Source organism: Syngnathoides biaculeatus, chromosome 9, assembly GCF_019802595.1.
Source record: "Syngnathoides biaculeatus isolate LvHL_M chromosome 9, ASM1980259v1, whole genome shotgun sequence".
NCBI classification, from domain to species: Eukaryota; Metazoa; Chordata; class Actinopteri; order Syngnathiformes; family Syngnathidae; genus Syngnathoides; species Syngnathoides biaculeatus.
In genome coordinates this window covers 15,197,516-15,217,651 of record NC_084648.1, presented here as the reverse complement: position 1 = coordinate 15,217,651, position 20,136 = coordinate 15,197,516, and the positions used below count along the sequence as shown (strand labels likewise).

Here is a 20,136-nt window from a genome sequence, read left to right as displayed (position 1 = left end):
CATTTTTGAACGAAAGAAATGTTTTAAAAATAATTTTATTCATTTTATGTGTAAAGTATTTGATAATTTTGGTTCCTTTTTTAATTTATTTTTTTTTCACGATTTTTAAATGAATACACTTGAGCAATGTTTATCATCAAATGGATTTGCATGGATAAAAAATAGCTATTAATGAATCAGTAATTTGTTCGTTTAAGATTCCTGAAACAATCCATCAATTGCATTTATTTAAAATTTTGATAATTTCATCATATATTTTCAAGTCATGTACTTTTTTTTTAGTTTTCTGCACGTCATTTATTTTACTTTTGCAATGCAGCAGTATTGACCCACAAGTATTGATTGTTCTTGTTATTGATCTCTGAAGTGTTCAAACGGGTGAAATTTGCCCTGTCATTGAATGATTCTAATTTATTAAATGTATATTTCACGCATTTTTTTTTTTTGGGGGGGGGGTCATAATTCAGTGTATTATTAATGAACTCGCCTGGGCAATAGTGGGTGGGGGCTCTGAGGGGGGGGGGGGGGGAATGGATTGTCCGTGTGACGATTTACTCTCGTGCCGGTTTACATCACCAGATCCTCCTCCTCCATCCTCCTTCCTCCTCCTCCCTCCTCCTCCTCTTCTTCCTACCGGTCCTCCGTCCCCCACAGTGCGGCCATGGTGGACTCCGGACCCGGCGAGCCGACGACGACGACGACGACGAGGAAGTCCTTCTCGGTACCGGAGATCCCCCCTCTGGACCGGTGCGACTTCAACCGGGCCAAGATCCGCGCCAACGTGCGCTGGCTGCTGTGCAAGTCTTACGGCTGTGCAGGTAGAAGCTCCCCCGCGGGTGGGGTGTGGGTGGTATTCCATCGCGACATGCGTGCGTGCTTGGGTGGGGCGCTCGCTTCATAATAGATCCTTGGTGCGGCAGCTCGTCGCCATTCCCCTATTAAATGGTCGCTCATTTAAAGGGGGGGGGGGGGCGGTGTCCCCCCCTCACGCGTGGGTTGCGTGGATGCTGCATCATGTCAGTGCAACAACAACAAAAAAAGACTGCAAAGCGGTGCCGAGCGGCGTGGAAGTGGGTCAGCGCGCTGCAGAAGATCCGTGTCAGTGCGACTCGCCGTCGCCGCCGTTTTTTATCTTGTTGTTGTTGGGGAACAAAAGACAAAAGACAAACAAAAATGCTGCGTTGCATCGGCCACGCTTGACTTTCTTCTTCTTTCCTTTTGCGGTGGTGGGGTGGCTGACGTCATCACCCCCGTCCCTCACTAATGAATGTTTGCTGCATCCACTTGACACACTCGATTTGCGGCCCGCAGGGACAACTTTTCAAGTTGATTTCTAGCTGTAGGTTTTGATGACATATCTCGCCGTTATGTATTACATACAGTCAGCATGTGCACGCTACAACAATGCAAAATAAGGCGCAGGTGGTGTTTGAACACAAACAGTGCAGCAACACATTCAGACAGTCACTATATGTATTGTTTATCCTTCGCTGGGTGCTGAGACGTCCGTACTGTACAGACAAAGGCTTTTTGTCTCATACTGCCCCCGGTGGCCACCATCAGGATCAGCAGTACAATTTTTTTTCATGTGTTTTTTTTGTGCGTTAGAGTGGTACGAATTAATTGCATTTCCATTCATTCAAATAGGGAAGAAGCGGCACGGTGTCAGAGCTGGAAAGCGTTGGCCTCACAGTTCTGAGGCCCCGGGTTCAATCCCGGAGGCACCAGTGTGGAGTTTGCACGTTCTCCCCGTACCAGCGTGGGGTTTTTCTTCCCACATCCCAAAAACATGCAACCTTAATTGGACACTCCAAATTGCCCGTAGGTGTGATTGTGAGTGCGACTCTTGTCTGTCTCGGTGTGCCCTGCGATTGGCTGGCAACCAGCTCAGCGTGAACCCCGCCTCCTGGCCGTTCATGCCTGTCGACAGCTGGGATAGGCTCCAGCACTCCCGTGACCCTCGTGAGGATAAGCGGCTCAGAAAATTGATGGATGGATGGATGAATACAGAAGATGATTTGACACACGGCTCGATTAACCTACAAGGCAGCACTGTATCAAAAAGTTGCATGTGCATCATTGGCATAATATCCCAAAAAAAAAAATTGTATCGGCATTACCGATTATTCTTAAGTGACGTAAATAAAACTATGATAATATTAATTGTAATGTAATGAAAATAAGAGTAGTGCCTTGAGATAAGAGCTTGATTTGTCGTGCGACCACACTCTAAACTCAAGACAAAGCCTGTTTTCTCATTGAAATGGGTGAAATGAAATTATTCCAACCTGCCCAAAAAAAAAGCCCCCAATTTTTTGGCGGGCTGAATTTTAAAAAAAAAATTGTACTTCATAAACAAGTACAAGTAAAGAAATACAAATGAAAAATAATTTTTTAGCGCACTTCAATCGTGCTGCTCATTCTGGTTTGTGCGCCTTGGCCCGCTTGAGGCAATATGCGGCTCATCTCAACTTTCAGCACATCAGTGCGGCACTAATATTTGTCCTTCCTCGCAAAGGATAAAGAATTTGTAGTTATGAGTATCGTTAAAAGGGTCAAAGTGACATTTTTTAGTGACACCACTCTTCGGTGCTTTCTGCCCCAGTCCCTTCTCGAGAAGCCATTAAAGCGAAGACGGTCTCGAGATGCTTCGGCCCGATTGCGGCGCCACAATATGAGCTCAGCGTTATGCTAACCGGGTTAGCGGGCGGTCGCTCCGCGAACTCTGCGGGGGAACCAATTCCTTCTTGCCATCGCTGTCGTTTCCATAGTGACGAGGTTCCCGTTTCCTGCGTGGAGATTTAACCCCCAACCCACTGCAGTGATCCAGTTGATAGTTTGCTGAAAAGTCGGATTTACTGGATACAAGAAAAGAAATAGAACACAGTTTTAAATATTCTTATGCGGCGAGGGAGAGACGGAGGCTTCCCTCCGGTCTTCCCGACAGCCCGAGTCTCCTTTTTCGGGAGACTGCGACAGTCGAATGTGGGTCACCGTTTCGGCGGCGTCCCGCTCGTCAAGTCTTTGTCGTCGTCTCTGCGAATGGCGTGACCCGATCCTCGCTCGGCTGAGCCGTTCGTGCGGAAGACGACGTTATCGTCTCGCGGGACATCGGCTGAGGAGGAAAGTTTCCTCCTTGGCGTTGCGACTTTCTCTGTGAGGAGGACTGGTTCTGCTTGCGTACTCGTTTTTGCCACATTAGGCAAAGTCCCTCTCTCGAGAGGAAAATACGACAATGACTGCTCCACGGAAGTATGTTGAAGTGATACATCCTGACTAAGAGACAAGCTTTGTATGGTGGAGAGAATCTTAGTTTAACCTGGATTGTTACGGAGAGTCTTCGGCCCATGCACATAAACTCACTCCTACTTTGCATTTTTTTCTCTCCAGCTAATCATTTGTAAAATGTTTACTCCTTGAGGGTAAAGTTGTAAGTATTTTCGGATCATAGTTTCTGGTAAATTTGTGGTTCAAAACCAGGGCTGTCAAACACATTCAACCCAATTGGATTCCGGATCACAATATTTGTCTTAAAAATCCACGCATCCGTCCATTTTCTTCGCCGCTTATCCTCACAAGGGTCACGGGGAGTGCTGGAGCCTATCCCAGGTGTCAACGGGCAGCAGGCGGGAGACACGCTGAACTGGTTGCCGGCCAATCGCAGGGCAAATAGAGACAAACGGGCTCACTCACGATCACACCTAGGGACAATTAATGTTGCATGTTTTGAGGATGTGGCAGGAAACCGGAGTGCCCGGAGGAAACCCACGCAGGCACGGGGAGAACATGCAAACTCCACACAGGCGGGTCCGGGATCGAACCTGGGACCTCAGAACAACGCTTTACCAGTTGATCCACCACCTTCGTATCGCAGTTCTGTCAAAATACATTCCGCATTCCGGTTTCCTCCCACATCCCAAAAACATACAACATTAATTGGACTCTCTAAATTGCCCCTAGGTGTGAGTGTGAGTGGGACCGTAGTCTGTCTCTACGTGCCCCTGCGATTGGCTGGCAACCAGTTCAGGGTGTACTTGACTGCTGGGATAGCCTCCAGCATTCCCCGCGACCCTTGTGGGGATAAGCGGCTAAGAAAATGGATGGATGGATGTAGTGCGAAGACGGCACGGCATTTGGTATTTGTGAGCTCCTGAAAGTTGGCATCAATTGGCCTTCGCAAGTCATTTGAGTATTGTCAGGGCGCCCCCAGTGGACCAAATTAGTCACAACATTTACTTTTAATTAAAAACACAAAACGAAACAACAGCGAATCAGAATCAGCTTTAATGGTCAAGTGTGTCAAAACACACTAGGATTTTTTTCCCAGGCGTATGTTCTCCTTCCCCAAGAACCAGACCTGACCCCTTGATGGGCCAGTTCCGGCCCCCCGGGCTTTATATTTGGCACCTATCGCTATCGGTAATTGTAAACCACGTTAGAGGCCTGTCAATGACTGCGTGTCCGCCGCTTGCGTCTGCAGAAAACGTGCCGGTGGAGTTGCGGGAGCCGCTCTACCAGGACCAGTACGAGCAAGAGCACCTCAAGCCGGCCGTCTCCAAGCTGCTCCTCTCCCCGGAGACCTACTGCCGAGCTCAGGCCCTGCTGCTCCGGGCCCGGGGGGCCTCGGCCTCGCAGGACGCCCCCTCCGACAACTGCGCCCTGCTGCAGTTCCTCACCAAGAAAGGCGCGGCCCCGCAGGTCCGGGATGCGGACGTCAGCGAGGACGACCTCAGCTGCACCCCCATCAAGATGGTAGGACGTTCGGGAACTCTTGCGTGGGACGCCAGCCTCAACTGGGGCTCGGCCTACAAGAACGCGACGTCGCTACTTAGCATATGCTGTTATAATGGACCCATCAGAGCCAAGGGAAAATAAGCAAGCCGCTTAGGCCTAAACTCATAGACATGGTGCATGATAATGAGGAAGGCGGGAGGTGCCCATCGGTTTTTGGCATTTCCGACCAAAATGATCACGCAAATGATCAAGATAGAACAGGAAAAACCGACGGAACGGGATTTTAATAAGGATCGTAACATAACATCAAAAACTGAAGTTCGCTATCATCACCAAGGCAGAATTTCTCTTGTATTGAGCACTTGTACCTGAACATGAGGGCTCAGCGTCGTGTTTTCTTGTGTTTCGGTGGCCGACGGCCGCAGAAAGCCCACCTGGCCTTGATGGACTCGCTGATGTCGCTGGCCGCCAGGGAGATCGTGGACAGGGTGAAAATGGCGGCCGAGGCCGAGCAGATGGGCGTCGGGGCGCCGTGGGAGAACGCCCTCCTCTTCTGGGTCAACAGGGTCAGTCGGCCGTGTTCCTTCCCTTTCCCCTCAGGCCGTGCTACCAAGTTAGCGGCTATCAGTTTTTAATACGACGGGAGAATCTTTCTGAATGTTGCGGAGTTCCGGTTCCCTTTCCGGTGACTGTGAGGCGGGGGAGCCAACCGCAGGGCACCCAATACAACTAGTCACACAAATTCAGACCTCTGCCGAGGCAAAACAATCCTACAACGTGTCCGTCTAAGTCATTTGACTGAAAAACCAAGACATTCCGGGTGATGATTTTCCACTCCGGCCCTATAGGGGGCAGTAATGCACATTTCAAAATGTGTAGAAAGCCTACGCCTAGCAAACTTTATATACTGCAGCTCTATCCACTGCCACAAATAAACAATCCATTACGCCGAATGAATTCTTAACGATAAAGCAATTTTTTTCCAACATTTTCTACCCCAAAAACGCACACAAAAAACCCAACACTTCCTATAATTAGCTCTGCGTTGTCGTTAAAGCTGAACCAGAATCTGAGAGAAAGCACCGAGGAAGACGAGATGCCGAAGCAGTCGCAGCCGAGCGCTGACCCCCAACCCTCGCAGGAAACGGTACACTACACGCACACACACACACACACACACACACACACACACACTTCTAACGTCACCACGGTGACCGTGCTACCCTCCTCGGGCTCATCTGGGTTGGTGACACTTTGCTCTCCACCAGGGGGCGCCCACCCGCTGGTACTGGAAGCTGGTCCCCGTAAGTGAGCGCTTTCTAACTCGTCTCTTCTTGACTTGCGTTTGCGTTTGTGTGTGTGTGTGTGTGCGTGTGGCTGATGCCGCTGTGCCTGCTGGAAATGCCTCATTATTATTATTATTATTATTATTATAAATACATATAAATGTTTGTATGTGTGTATGTGCGCCCGTCATGTCATCTGGATAATGAAAGTGTGTACATTTGTCCCTCAAAATGTCTCCTGTTCGTACTCTCCTTGTGCCCACAACTGCAAGTTCCAAGGACTCGAAGGTCTTGGTACTGACGGATCAACGACAAATTTGCAAATATGGAAGGATAATGAAATGAACTAACTAAATAGAGCGGCTACAGAAAGTCTGCACACCCCTGTTCTCATGCCAGGTTTAGTGATATTAAGAAAAACAAAACAAAAGGAGGAGAGATGAATCGTTTCAAAACTTTTTCCGTCGTAATTATAACCTGCTCGACTCAATATTTCAATATTCTCAGAGGGGAAGTGAAAGTATTCAGGTCGGATAATGAGATTGCACAAGTGTGCACACCCTGACTTTCTGACTTTTTCCAAAATCTCAGGCAAGCTAACAGAGTGAACCGCAACATGCGGCTTCGGGGCCAAGTTGTAAACGACATCTCGCGTTTGGGACCGCGGCAGAATCACAAGCGTCAGCTTTGGAACGAAGAAGTGATGTGAAAAAAAAATCGGAACTTTTACAGCTAATTTTGAAACTGTCCTCATGGAAATTTCCAAAAGCAACTGTCATTTCAATGACACATTTTCGAGATTATGATTACAGCACATACGTACATTTTGCAATTAAGTTACGTAATCTTGTAGCATACAATTATTTAGTCCCCCAACACGGAGTGTCTACGACAAAAGAAAAAAAAAACTTTCGTTGTTTAAGCCCTGTCACACGAATAGTTAGTTTCATAAATCTTGATCTGACTATTTTTACATCACCAAAACCTACCATTTGAACGGGGGTGTATAGAGCTCGTCCACCTACGTCACTGAAATCACGTGACTTTTGTTTACGTCGCCATATTGCAGGTCGAACAAACCGCAAAGTCGGTTGGAGACGACACGAAAATATGTCTTATAGATAGCACGACGGCCAGAGTCTCGTCCGATACCGTTAAACATTTAGAAGGTGAAAATAAACGAAGCTACGTGGAAAAATTTGATAAACTCTCATAGAGGCCCATATTTAATGCCGAAGTCGATGTTTTCGCCGATGAGAAATTGAACTGTGAATTTCTCTTCCGCTTGTCTTGGACACCGGATCTACACATGGATCTGGTGAGTAAATTGTCGAGATTTACACGGAAAAGTTTAAAAGCGTATAAAAGTCTGGATGCATCCAAATATTTTGTTGCTGAATCTGTTGTCATCAGGACTAAATCCCTCATAGTGACTGTTTTGACGGCTCGTGAACGCAGAAGCGTATTCGACCACACGTTAACCCTTTCCGGAATCCGTCGATCTTTTCAGATAGTATTCAATACAAATACCAATATTGAAATAAATGACCTCTGGTTTTACACAATCTCGCATTCATTAATTATGGTTGAAAAAAAATAAAAAGATGACAGAGTCGTCTCCACGGAACGTACACGGAAGCGATTGCGGCCACACATTAACCTCTCTTTTGCGACAGACTATTTTATTTTTTTAAATACGCATTGTTCTCAAATGAACCAACTTGACAAGAGAAATACTTTTTGGTAATTTGAGATTGAGAAGAATAATTCCTACCTGCACAGGCGTGTGTGTATTTCGGTCGGGCACCATCCGTCACGTTTAATTGCCGAAATCCATCGATGTTTTCAGCTGGTATTCCATAGAATTATCTAGAAATATCTCTTCTGTCGTGACAAATAACAGCACAACAAGTCTCGGGTATTGTAAATATTCTCCTCGGGTTCGACGTCGCCCACAATGTCGAGCAGCTGTGTTTGACCTGCAATATGGCCGCCGTGAAAATTCTGACGTCACGTGTACGAGCTCGATAGACTTTTTCCATCCACTGTAACAAACTAATTGACCAATGGACGGACCAGATAACGAGAAAATGTTTTTTGCAGGGGTGTTAATTCCACAATTGGATAACTACGCTGTATGAAATCCAAAATACATACTTGCGACTGACTCATCAGTTTGATGACAAGGGGATGCTGGGAAGGAGGTGAAGCCTCGCCCGTGTTGTTTGTCCCCCGCCTCCATCCCCTCCCCCCTTCCCGTCCCCCCTCGTTTGGCAGTGTGACGATGTGTTTCGGGGCAGCCCCTTTTGTCATTTTTACGCTTGTGTCCCTCTCTCTGCCCCCCCCCGGCCCCGTCCAGCATGCTATCGCTTTTTGTTTGAAGGAGTCGGGGAACAAACCGCCAGTGGTAACGTATAACGGATCGCCCTTGTCGTGTCCCTCCCTAGCAACGCACCCACAGACCAAAATTAACCTCCGCCGCATTTCACGTTGAGCTCCGGCTGGAATGAGTCTGATGGTAGTCGGTGTGTGTTTTTGTGTGTTTGTGTGTGCTTCTGCTGCATGCGGGACACAAATCCTCACCTGAAGCCACATTTTTTTATTTTATTTTTTTAACTTTTTTTTGATGTTAGTGCCTGTTTTTTTTTTATTTTTTAAAAAAAAAAAATATTATTTTGGGCAAGTTGAGACCGCACCCTGTGTTTGGTGTGTGCTTATGTCGTGTTGATGAAGTGACACAGACTCCCCGGTCACAAAATTAGGAACAATCCATAGGCCAATCCAAGGGATGCCAGTCAGTTAATGTGGACGAAATTAATGTTTGATTGTGATTTGATAGCGTCAAAGAGGTGTTATCAAATTTCTCTGGGGTCGAGATCGTCGAGGTGGTTAAAAAGCTCCCCTGTGCAAGAGCGCAGGAAACGGAGTTCCTCAAGGCTCTGGTTGTTGTGAGGCTGACCTGGTTGACGTGGACCTCGGTGACAGTACCGCCGGATTGGCAGACCGGGATGGTGGTCTCGCTTTTTAAGGTGGCTGACACTCCTCAGACTCCTTAGTAAAAATCTGTTCATGGATGATGGAGAGGAGGCCCCTCAGATTCAGGAGCAGCAATGTAGTTTTTGTCCTGGCTGTGGAACTGTGGACCAGGTCTACATCCCTGGCAGATTTCTGAAGGGTGCTGAGGGTCTGGGCTGTAAGAGGGGACTCTCACAGGCGCTGGCCTCCGCAACCCAACCCTAGATATTGTGAAGAAAATTGACAGATGGATGTCTGAAGATTTTATTCTTTTCAGACACGGCACGGTGGCTCAGCTGGAAAGCGTTGGCCCTACAGTTCTGAGATGCTGGGTTCAATCCCGGACTCACCTGTGTGGAGTTTGCATGTTCTCCCTGTGCCTGCGTGGGTTTTCTCCGGGTGCTCCGGTTTCCTCCCGCATTCCAAAAAAACGTGGAACATTAATTGGACACTCTAAATTGCCCCTAGGTGTGATTGTGATTGTGAGTGCATCTGTTTGTCTCAATGTGCCCTGCGATTGGCTGGCGACCAGTTCAGGGTGTACCCCGCCTCCTGCCCGTTGACTCCTGGGATGGGCTCCAGCACTCCCGCAACACTCGTGAGGATAAGCAGCTCAGAAAATGAATGGATGGACATTTTAATGCAGCACTTGGATTGGTTCTTATGAGATTGTGCCGGTGTAGCTAATGAAGTGGCCATTTTTCATTTTTTCTCGTTGCGGCTTCACAGCTTGACTTGACCCAAACATCCTCTTCTACTGTAAGATTTAATGCCCCGATGCGGACGGTCCATCTGGAGTGTGCTCCCTGCTCTTGTCCTCCATTTAGATCCGCTACAGGAAGGACAAAGTGCAGTCCAAGCTGACTCCCACCTTCCCGTTGGTCTCCGCGGTCAAAGATCTGTCGAACGGCTGCGCTATCGCTGCCGTGCTGCACTTCTACTGCCCCGGCTTGATACCTCTGGAGGGTACACGCATATCCGATATCGATATTCACCTCGTGACGCATCCACACTCAACCTGTACTTCTTATTTTCTGCCAGATGTCTGCCTGAAGGACACCATGTCGTTGGCTGACAGCCTCTACAACCTGCAGCTGATTAAAGAGTTTTGTGAGAGCAGTTTGCAGGGATGCTGCCTGCTCCCCCTGGAGGACCTTCTCTATGCGCCGCCGCTTCTGCACGTAAGCGCCGTCGTTTTTCAAATGGACTTGTCATCTCGCGTGGTTCGTACCGGACGTGGACAACAAATACGCCATCGTGTCTGACTGTAAGACAGGAGACACAATGAAAACATCGAATGAAAGAATACCATAATTCCCGGCCTACGGAGCGCACCTGGTTATAAGCCTCTTCCTGTACATTTGTAAAGGAAATACCATTTGCTACGTACAATCGCCGCAGTTGTGTAAAAGCCGCAAGTGCCCACATTGAAACCGACATTGAAACGTGAGATATTTACAAAGAAAAAAACGGCACACAGAGAGGCTAACGCTAGCGCCGCCACACTAACGCCAGCGCCGCATTAACGCTAGAGCCGTGCTAACAGGCCCGGTTTAAAAAAAATACTTGTAAAAATCACGCAGACACGCCAGTAACACGCTAGCGCCGCGTTAATGCTAGCGCCGCGCTAACAGGCCCGGTTTAAAAAAAAAATACTGGTAAAAATCTCGGAGACACGCCAGTAACACGCTAGCCAGGCGCCAACAGGTCCAGACCGGTAAAAGTCACTTCCTCGCCACATATATTCCACCGGTCTCACTCTTACCTTTTCCGCTGGAGTGCCCCCTTGCGGCCGTTAGAAAAAAAATGCACAAATTAGCCGCATCGCCGCATAAGCCGCAGGGTTGAAAGCGTGTGAAAAAAGTCACTGGTTATAGGCCGGAAATTACGGTAATTGAAAACAAGCGAATTGTACGGTTGCCAAATATTATTACAAAAACATCTGGATACTAAAGAAAAGCGCTATTGCGGCATTTTGTGCATGCATTGTTCGGTGCGGTGCATTTTGCAGTCAGGCACCTTGTTGGGCAGCTAGACCCAGCCATTTATTTATTTTTGGTGACTGCGGTTATTGTGATCATTGCTTTTGTTTACATTTTAAAGGTTGCATGACTATTTTCAGCTCCAAGAACGCAAAATATTTTTATTTAGACAGACAAGACAGACATACAGGAATATACTATACAATAGACAACTAAGATTAGTCACTCTTTGCAGAGGATAAAGAATATATGCCTGTACATTGTGTTATATTATCTGACTTGCGGTGCAGCAATATTTGTGTTCAAATGCAGTATCTGATCAGATGCGTTTTGTTGTTTTTAAACGCATGTGGCTACGGTGTTTCCCAAACAATCTTTCAATTGATGGCTCAGATATTGAAAAACTCCTAGTTCGCATATTTCATATCTGAAGACGTCATTGTGTATTAGCCATAAGGTGCTTTGGTTCCAAAGGTCTGCCCACCCCTGTTCAAATTTCATAGTTTTGTGATGTAAAAAAAAAAATAAAATAAAAACAGAACCAGGCTAATTCATTTCATAACTAACCCCCCCAATCTCCTCAGCTGAACATCATGAACTTCGTCGCTGAGCTGCTGGAGTGGTTTGAGATTAAGAAGCCGGATTTCGTTCAACCCATCCAAGCCATTGACCTGACAGGTGAGTTCGCATTTCTATTCTGACTCAGTCCAGTTCCGATGAGGCCCGATCTGGCCTTGCGATTCCTCCACAAGGCCAATAGCTACTAGATCAGTTACGTAAATAGCAGGGTGGCAATAAAATAAATTATTTTATAGCGCGTCAAACTGAAATGCGTTGCTTGAACGGCCTTCATGCAGAGTTTTCTGATAAGCTGCGCCTCTTTCAGATGTCTCCGGTCTCGTGTTCTGTACCAGTCCTGTCAGCGGGAACAGCAACAGGTAGAAAGTCACCTTGTTTCCGACCAGATAACCATCATCCGTGCTGCGACCGACACTTTCTATCTGCCACCGTTGCAGCGGGTCTCCTTTGTTCGTCCTCAAGCAGCCTTTTGTGACCGTGCCCTCCCCAGTATCACCAGGTAAGGAAAACAAAACGCAAACGTATTGGGGCACACTTTGTCATCTCCGAGTATCTGGACTGCAGGGTTCCCTCAACTGATCGCAGTTCAACAGTTCAGCTTTTCTTGTGTTTAGTCTTTCAGGGAAATCCCGCGCGGTATTGTGGAAATATGTGCTAATGGCAATCGTTACTTTTGATGTCCTTGCTAGCGCCGGTCACCGATGAACTTTTCAGCTGTTTATCGAATGCTGGGAAAAAGCGAGACACGATCAGCACCCAACTTGCCACCGCTATCAGCCGCAGCTCACACCCGTTGGCTGATTGTATCTTTCGAACAATGCGATGAACAAGGGTCCACTGTAGGCCTCGTATTTGGTCTGACTCAGTTCCTCGATTTCTGCTAGGGGATGACATTTTTCTGTTCCTCGTCCACAATACAAGGTCCGTTCAGGCGTGCTTGCATGAGTTCGGTGCGGAAGAGCTTGAGACACGCTCCAGAATCTTGGAGAAAGTCTTCCCAGAATAGTGGAGGATGTTATAGCTGCAAAGGGGGACGCAACTCTGTATTTGCTTCTGTTTTCTCAACTAACTTGTGGTTATATGTTGTTCCAGAAAACAAAAGCTGGACAAAGAAACAAATCAGGTATTACACTTGCTGGGTGGGTTTTTCTGTAGTCAATGTGCTGTTGTGTTCATACTTTGCCTTAATTTTCTAAACCGTCTTTGGCTTCTGTGGTCTCACTGCACTCACATCTCCACTCCCCCGCCACCGCCACCGTCACCCGCCCTCCTGCAGTCGTCCTCTGTCCGCAGTGACTTTCAGCATCCCATTCGGGCTGGACAGTGATGTTGATATTGTCATGGGCAACCCAATAGATTCTGTCTTTCGCTCTGTCAGCACGGACAGCCTGGGCGCCGCCATCCCCGCAACGACCTCGCTGGCGGGGGTGACTCGCGTACCGTACAGCCCACCCGAGGACATCAGCCACCTGGTCAGCGCCTCGGCACCGTCGCGGCGAACTTCTTGGGGGCCTTACATGAACTCGGCCACTCTGGGAGAGCTCCTCACTGTTGAGGAGGCGTTACACGTGGCTCCCGGTGGTAAGGATCGAAAGAAGGAAAGGACACCGGAGAAAGGGGGAAAGGCTGTTTTGATAGCGAGACCAGAACCCAGGTTATGTCCCGAAGGCGCCCCTGCTGGTTTCTTCCTGCACTCTCCGTTGGAAGACAATCCTCAGCTCAGTAGCTCTGCCCCTTGCCGCTCGGGAGTCACTTACCGACCGGTTGGTGGAGAGGCAAGTAGCAATGGCGGTAGAGTTGAGAGGAAAGAGAGGCCATCGCGAGCAGCCGATATCTCACGTGACGATGACTCGGTCCTGCGAGACGGCAGCGTTGACTCATCGGAAGCATCTGACGACACCCCAAGAAATGCCCCTGGTAATATGCGACCCAGTAAAACTAATCAGGGACCCTACCCCGCCAACAACAGCCCACGCATGACAAGCTTTGCAGAGCGACGGGACAACAGAAGAAGACACCCTACAGCTTCTGGAGAAGACTTCACCACTACCCCGACAGCAACGACCCCGGGAACATCCCACACACCCTGCACGCCGGCAGGGACTCCGAGTCAAGTGGACAGCCCGGGCCTCAAAGCCCCCGAACCGGGTTCAGAAGCCTGGGAGCTGGGAGCTCGTCTGGAGGAAAAACGCAAAAGCATCGAAGCTCAAAAGAGACGAATTGAGGCCATCTTCGCCAAGCACAGACAGAGGCTGGGAAAAACAGCTTTCCTTAAAATGAAACGAGAACAAGGAGAGGGTGAGGGAGAGGGAACAGACGAGGATAACCTCTCTCTGGAGGAGCGTCTCACGAACATGGAGGAGCAACTGAAAAGGGAAGAAGAGAAGGAAAGGACAGAAAAGAAGGCAGACCAGGAGAAAGCCAAGCCATCAGTCTCGAATCTGGAGAAACAGGTCACTTTCTCGATTGACAGTAAGAAAGGACAAGAGAACGAAAAAGTGTTGGACAAAGAGAGAGGAGAAGATGGCATTCTTGTGGAATACAATGAAACCGTTCAGAAGCTGAGTGAAGCTTTGCAGTCACTGCAGAAGGACATCCAGAAACTAACGGAACAGCAGCAACAGCTTCTGGGCAACCAAAGACCGAGAAGCTCACAGAAAGTCACCCCAAAGTCAAAACCCAAAAGTAACACTAAGGCACCGGCGAAAACCCCTCCTCCAACACCCACAAAGACGCCCCCAAGAACTCCGACCAAGAATCCTGGCTTGAGCACCAGCAAAGCTTGGATGATTCCCACAGGACCCAAGACCTCCTCTGTGTCTTCACCATCCCGAAGGACCCACGCTCTCTCTGCGGCGACTTCGCCAAAAACGATTGTCTCCTCTTCCTGTCCCGCACCCCGCACCAAGATCCACTTCTCGTCTGCTCCCCGCAGTCCCAAACACCAACCACGAACGCAACCTCACCCACGACCCTCGGAGCTCAAGTTCCCTCCCGTCAATCGCGTTTTGAACCCAACTCACACCGTGGATACACTCCCCCACTTGCGCAGAGTGTCGCCCAGCAAGTGTCAAGTGCAGACAACATCATCCTTCCGCATCGGCGGCCTTCGAACTCCTCAGGAGATTTCTCACCCTCCACCGCAACCTGATGATAGCACCTCGGACACAGCGTCCAGCGAGACACCAACCCAGTTTAGCCTGGAGCTTGAGCAGGACAATGCCGAGGGAACCATAGTCCCCATACCGCCCCACCCAAGGGCCACCAGTGGCAGCAGCTCCGGAGCGCCCTCTGAATGCTCTTTTGAGAGCGAGACTTTGTCAATTTCTGCTGCATGCAGCACAGGACAGAACCGAGACAGAGCCGGACTTGCGGAGAAGCATTGCAGTTTGATGGAGGTGTCACTCTCTTCCCTCGGACGACCGGAAGGAGCCGATGATGAACCGACGGATGAGGGGCAGGACTTTTCTTCCGACTCCATGAGTGATCAACTAGAATCTGCAGTGGAGCCCAGCATTGTAATCAGTTCTGATAATGCGGACCAGTTGGATTCAGCCACAGAAGCTGGGAACTCTTCAGATCCGCAAACGGAGTCCAGTGAAGGCCAGGCAAAGGCTGGAGAACTGCCTGGAGAAAACACTGAACCCGGAGCCAGAGTGGGCATAGGATTCTTCTTCAAGGTGAGTGCTCCCAAAGAAAGGATGGATCTGCAGTCCTCAACCCTTTTTACACCATAGTCCGGAATCATGTAAAACAATATTTTGGATAGACCGGCAAAGGAACAACTAAAAAGAAATTACTGATTATGATGAGATACTTGAAAAAAAATGACATGCTTTCCATGCTGCACTATCCACCAGTACCATGACGGTGGCTCAGAGGTTGGGGACCTCAGGTCTGGATGTTTTGTTTCTTGAAACAACACGGGTGTAGGAGTGAGGATGGATGGTCCCCTTTGCGGTATCCGCAGGAGGACGTAGACAATGAAGAGGAAATGGCCCAGCGGAAAGCTCTCCTTTTGGAGAGGCAGCAGAAGAGGGCCGAGGAGCTGAAAAGGAGGCGGCAAGAGCAAGAACGTGAAAAAAGGCAAGACCCGTTAGACAAACAATGTCTTGAGTTGAAAACAAGGCAAAAACCGTTTCCTTCTTTCCTCAGAACGGAATCTTCTTCTTCTCCCTCAAGCACGCCCCACGTCGGAACCGCCTCCCCGTCCGCCACTCCTCCGGCCACTCCGGCCCGACGGGGCGATTTCACGCGAGCCGAGTACGCCCGCCGGCAGCAGCTCCGGATTATGGACGACCTGGACAAGGTGCTGCAGCGCAAATCGACCGCCCAGGCCCGATCGCCTGTGAGGAGGACGCGTGCGCGGCCTCGCAGCGCCACCAGGGTTGAAACCCATCTATCTCTGAGCCCCGCCAAGAAAGCCCCCGGTAATGAAATATCTTTTAAATCTCATTAAAATAGTTGCAATGAACTTTTTGACCAATATTTTTGTCCCTACAGGGCCGAAGATGACCAAGTCTCACTCGTCACTCAACCTGGCAGCTACTGATGTGCCTGGGGATAAGACAGTTCAAAGGTGCTCATGACACTTGCGCTTATAGCAGAAGAGAACTTCTCTTTCTTGAGGATCTACACAGTCTTGTTTTCACCAAGTAGTCCAGTTTTATCCACTTCTGAACCATGTTCATCGTGAAACCTGTCCATCTTCCGACTCAGCCCAATGTGGTGAGGCGTTGTAGAGTATTGATGGATGAACGGTACAGTTTGCTTGGGTATGGCACTCTGGTTATCAGATTGTAACAGTTCAGGTTTATCCTTACATCAATGTTCTATACTTTTGGTTCTCATTAGGGTCAGGGGCTAGCTGAAGCCGGATCTTACCGATCGGAAGCTAGTCGGCCATTGGCCAGAATGGGGGCAGCAAAGACTTGAGTCCTAAGCTAATCGTCAATGGGGGCAGCGGGGGGTAGTTGGGAATCACTGTTTTAAACATTTGCCAGACACACTCTCAAGCAATTTGGTGATTTACGACACCTATGCTCAGTTCCGTTACTTTTTATGCTAAGAGCAAGAGTCAAGTTGAGCTTCTTTGAGACGTAGCTGCCGCATTTATCAAATGTAACCTCCAATGTTGACTATATCAGAGATCTGCAGATGAGTAGCTGCAATATTCTGACCTTGTCTTCTTCTTTTCCTTTCGGCTTGTCCCGTTAGGGGTCGCCACGGCGTGTCATCTTTTTCCATCTAAGTCCGTCTCGTGCATCTTCCTCTAGTCTTCATGTCCTCCCTCACAACATCCATCAACCTGTTCTTTGGTCTTCCTCTCTCTCGCTCTTTCGCCTGGCGACTCCATCCTCAGCACCCTTCTACCGATATACTCTCGCCTCTGGACATGTCCAAACCATCGAAGTCTGCTCTCTTGAACGATCCAACTTTGGCTGTCCCTCTGTTGACCTCGTTTCTAATCCTATCCAACCTGGTCACTCCGAGCGAGAACCTCAACATCTTCATTTCTGCCACCTCCAGTTCTGCTTCCTGTCGTCTCTTCAGTACCACCGTCTCTAATCCGTACATCATGGCCGGCCTCACCACTGTTTTGGAAACTTTGCCCTTCATCCTAGCGGAGACTCTTCTGTCACATAGAACACCAGAAACCTTCCGCCAACTGTTCCACCCTGATGAGGACCCCCCGTCTTCACTTCCTTACCACACTCTCCATTGTTCCGTATTGTTGACCCCAAGTATTTGAAGTCGTCCACCCTCGCCATCTCTTCTCCCTGGAGCCTCACTCTTTTGTGAGAAGAGAAAATCTGTAACGCACTGAACCTGCAACACAAGAACCGTGAGATAGCGATGTGTTAACTACTACACGACCATGCTCTAGATTTGTTGAACTAATCGGCCACTTACATACTGTTGGCTGTTACGATGCCTACCGACAAAACTTTCAGTGGAAATGCAAGAGTGTCCTGGACTTAACAACCCAAATGGTACAGTAGCGAACTGGACTGCTCGGTGGGAAAGTGACTTACTGCTGGTTAGCGGCAGACGGTAGCTTCTATGTCCCGCGTCGCTGCTCAGACCAGTTTTACGCCTAACAGATCTGAAAACAAATTTGACTATCTATTGTAAATGTACAACTTCAAGCCACGTGTCTCTGATCTGCACCTGACAGCCGACCCGATTCACCCGCTGGATGCGTGACGCCCAGCAGGCTCGGGAAGCACAACGGAGACTGGGAAACTGGTTCAAATGGAACGTCACCTGCCCCAGAATACACAGGTATGGTACACTTCCACGTGGACAGACTTTTCCGACAACAACACTTAATTTTGCGTTTGCCCGATCAGGTCCGAAGCTCTTCAAAGAACCGAGCTTCAAGTCCAATAAGTTCATCATCCACAACGCTCTGTCTCGTTGCTGCTTGGCCGGGAAGGTCAACGAGTCCCAAAAGAACAAGATTGTTGAGGTACACCTGCGTACTTGTCTCAAGGCCGTACGACACTATGGTAAACCCTCGCTCTTTTAATATGGACGCGGACGCAAAGATGATGATTTCCAAAGAACAGTCAAGATGTGTCATTTCAACACACTTCCTTGACACCAATTCCAAACGTATAATGATGTGACTCTCGCTAGGCCAGGACCCAAAAAGGCCCAGATCCAAACCATGGATAGTACGGTGCATACAGTCATTAGACTTTATAAAAACAGTTGATTTATTTACATTCATTCATTCATGCCGCTTATCCTCACAAGGGTTACGGGAAAGCTGGAGCCTATCCCAGCTAGTTTCAGGCGAAAGGCGGACGACACTCTGAACTGGTCGCCAGCCAGTCGCAGGGCAGATACCGACACCATCACTGAGCGGGAATCGATCCCGCGCTGCCTGCACCGAAGGCAGGCGTGTGTACCACTACACCATCAGTGACCTTTATTTATTGACATTCTCGTTAGTTCTGTTTTGTTGGTTTTTTTTTGACAATGTTACACGTTATTTTTCTTGATTTAAAAACAGGGTTTTGAGTATTTTTTTTTTTTTTTTGTGGTGCTCAAACCGATTAATCGCATTTCGAAAAATGATTTCCCGAAACAAATGAAACTTCGTGCGACTCGACGGCGGTCCACCGCACGCCATTTTCACCTTCTCTTCCTCCGACCACAGGAGATGGAGAAGAGCCCCGCCCACCACTTCCTCATCCTCTTCCGGGACGCCAGCTGCCAGTTCCGCGGCGTCTACACGGCCAACCCCGATACGGCCGAACTCGCGCGCTTGACCGGGGTCGGGCCCAAGACGATAAGCTCCGCCCAGGTGGAATCCATGTACAAGTACAGCTCGGACCGGAAGCAGTTCAGCGCCATCCCCTCGAAGACCCTCGGCATGAGCGTGGACGCTTTCACCATCCCCGGGCACCTGTGGCACGGCGGCGGCGGGGCGGCGGCTGCGGGAGGCGGAGGAGGCGGCGGCGGCGGCGGCAGGAGGGCGAGCGTCACCAAGAAAGCGCTAACTTCGAAGTGACCCACGCCTCATTTGCATATCGGAATGTCGTGACCCTGATGAGGACCCCCCCTCCGCCCCCCTCCCTCCCAAAAAAAGTGTTCCAATGGATGGATGGAAGTGTAACATCCAGTACAGACCGGTTCCTTCTGGGTGGCATGCTTTTTTGTTTTTTTTTCTTTTTTTTTACACGCCAATCAAATCAATCCTATAGATTGGAAATCATAACCCGAAAACGCCGTCGACGGTCCTCGGCGGTGCTTTCCGAGGGGCACTTCTTAACTTCCGGGGAAAGAACTCTGTCGATGATTAAGGACGGCGGAGGGAGCCCGAGGACAAACCAGCACGGACAAAGACCGGATCCTGCATCTTTCGGGGACGTCGGAGCGAGAACACGACTGACTTTGACGCCCCCCCCCCCCCCCCCCCAGTATGTAAAATGCTTGGAAAATATGAAATTAAAAGTAAGACAATTCTGTTTTTGCAACAACAAACGTTTCCCGCTGCTAATTAGCGAAAAATGACCCGCCGTCTGACACGTTGAAAGCTAATTCAGACGGATTCGAACCCTCGACCTGTGAGGCGGATGTGCCAAGGAGTTATTTTTTATGATTATAATATCCTTCTTCTGCCTTGAATCGCAAATGCTTCCAAGGGCTTAATGGGAACTAATGCACGAATAAATGGACTAAACACATAAATCTAACAACATCCGTTAAAAAATAATCAATATTAAATTCAGCCTCATAAGTCTAAAGTGCAGTTAAGAACATCCCACGGTCAAAACCATAAAAAAATGAACTATTTATTAAAAAGTGCTTTCTTTTTTTTAAGTGCAATAAATCAGTTAATATGTAATTAGGTGAGTGGATTTTTTTTTTTTTTTTTTGGGGGGGGGGCATTAATGTTCACAAAACGGAGCAGGAGTTTTCTGTCCTGGAGTGAAAGGTCATTGGCAGAATATTTACAGTTGTGAGGATGAAATTCAGGATCGGGGGCATCTCAAATTAGTCATCTCCAAACCATCCATCATTTATCA

At 48.7% G+C, this 20,136-nt stretch overlaps 1 protein-coding gene and 1 non-coding gene across 5 annotated transcripts; one reads left to right on the top strand and one right to left on the bottom strand.

Moving 5' to 3' along the window:
* Positions 1-4,272: 4,272 nt before the first annotated feature.
* Positions 4,273-19,869, top strand: LOC133506341 (calmodulin-regulated spectrin-associated protein 3-like). Of its 4 annotated transcripts, none has more exons than XM_061830392.1 (18): positions 4,273-4,752; positions 5,160-5,300; positions 5,792-5,881; positions 6,003-6,038; positions 8,380-8,427; positions 9,863-10,001; positions 10,077-10,216; positions 11,602-11,695; positions 11,904-11,955; positions 12,034-12,095; positions 12,689-12,719; positions 12,975-15,276; positions 15,567-15,682; positions 15,752-16,026; positions 16,100-16,175; positions 17,775-17,881; positions 17,950-18,068; positions 18,765-19,869. In XM_061830392.1, exons 1-18 carry the CDS (start codon positions 4,369-4,371, stop codon positions 19,116-19,118), a joined length of 4,566 nt encoding a protein of 1,521 aa, XP_061686376.1. In that variant the 5' UTR covers positions 4,273-4,368; the 3' UTR covers positions 19,119-19,869. The 4 variants fall into 4 exon arrangements, with proteins under 4 accessions (XP_061686376.1, XP_061686374.1, XP_061686375.1 ...); XM_061830390.1 differs by having other exon boundaries at positions 12,873-15,276; XM_061830391.1 differs by lacking the exon at positions 8,380-8,427 and having other exon boundaries at positions 12,873-15,276.
* On the bottom strand, positions 18,459-18,530 carry trnar-ucg (transfer RNA arginine (anticodon UCG)). Its single transcript has one exon. It is a non-coding gene; the product is annotated as a tRNA-Arg (tRNA).
* Positions 19,870-20,136: the final 267 nt, after the last annotated feature.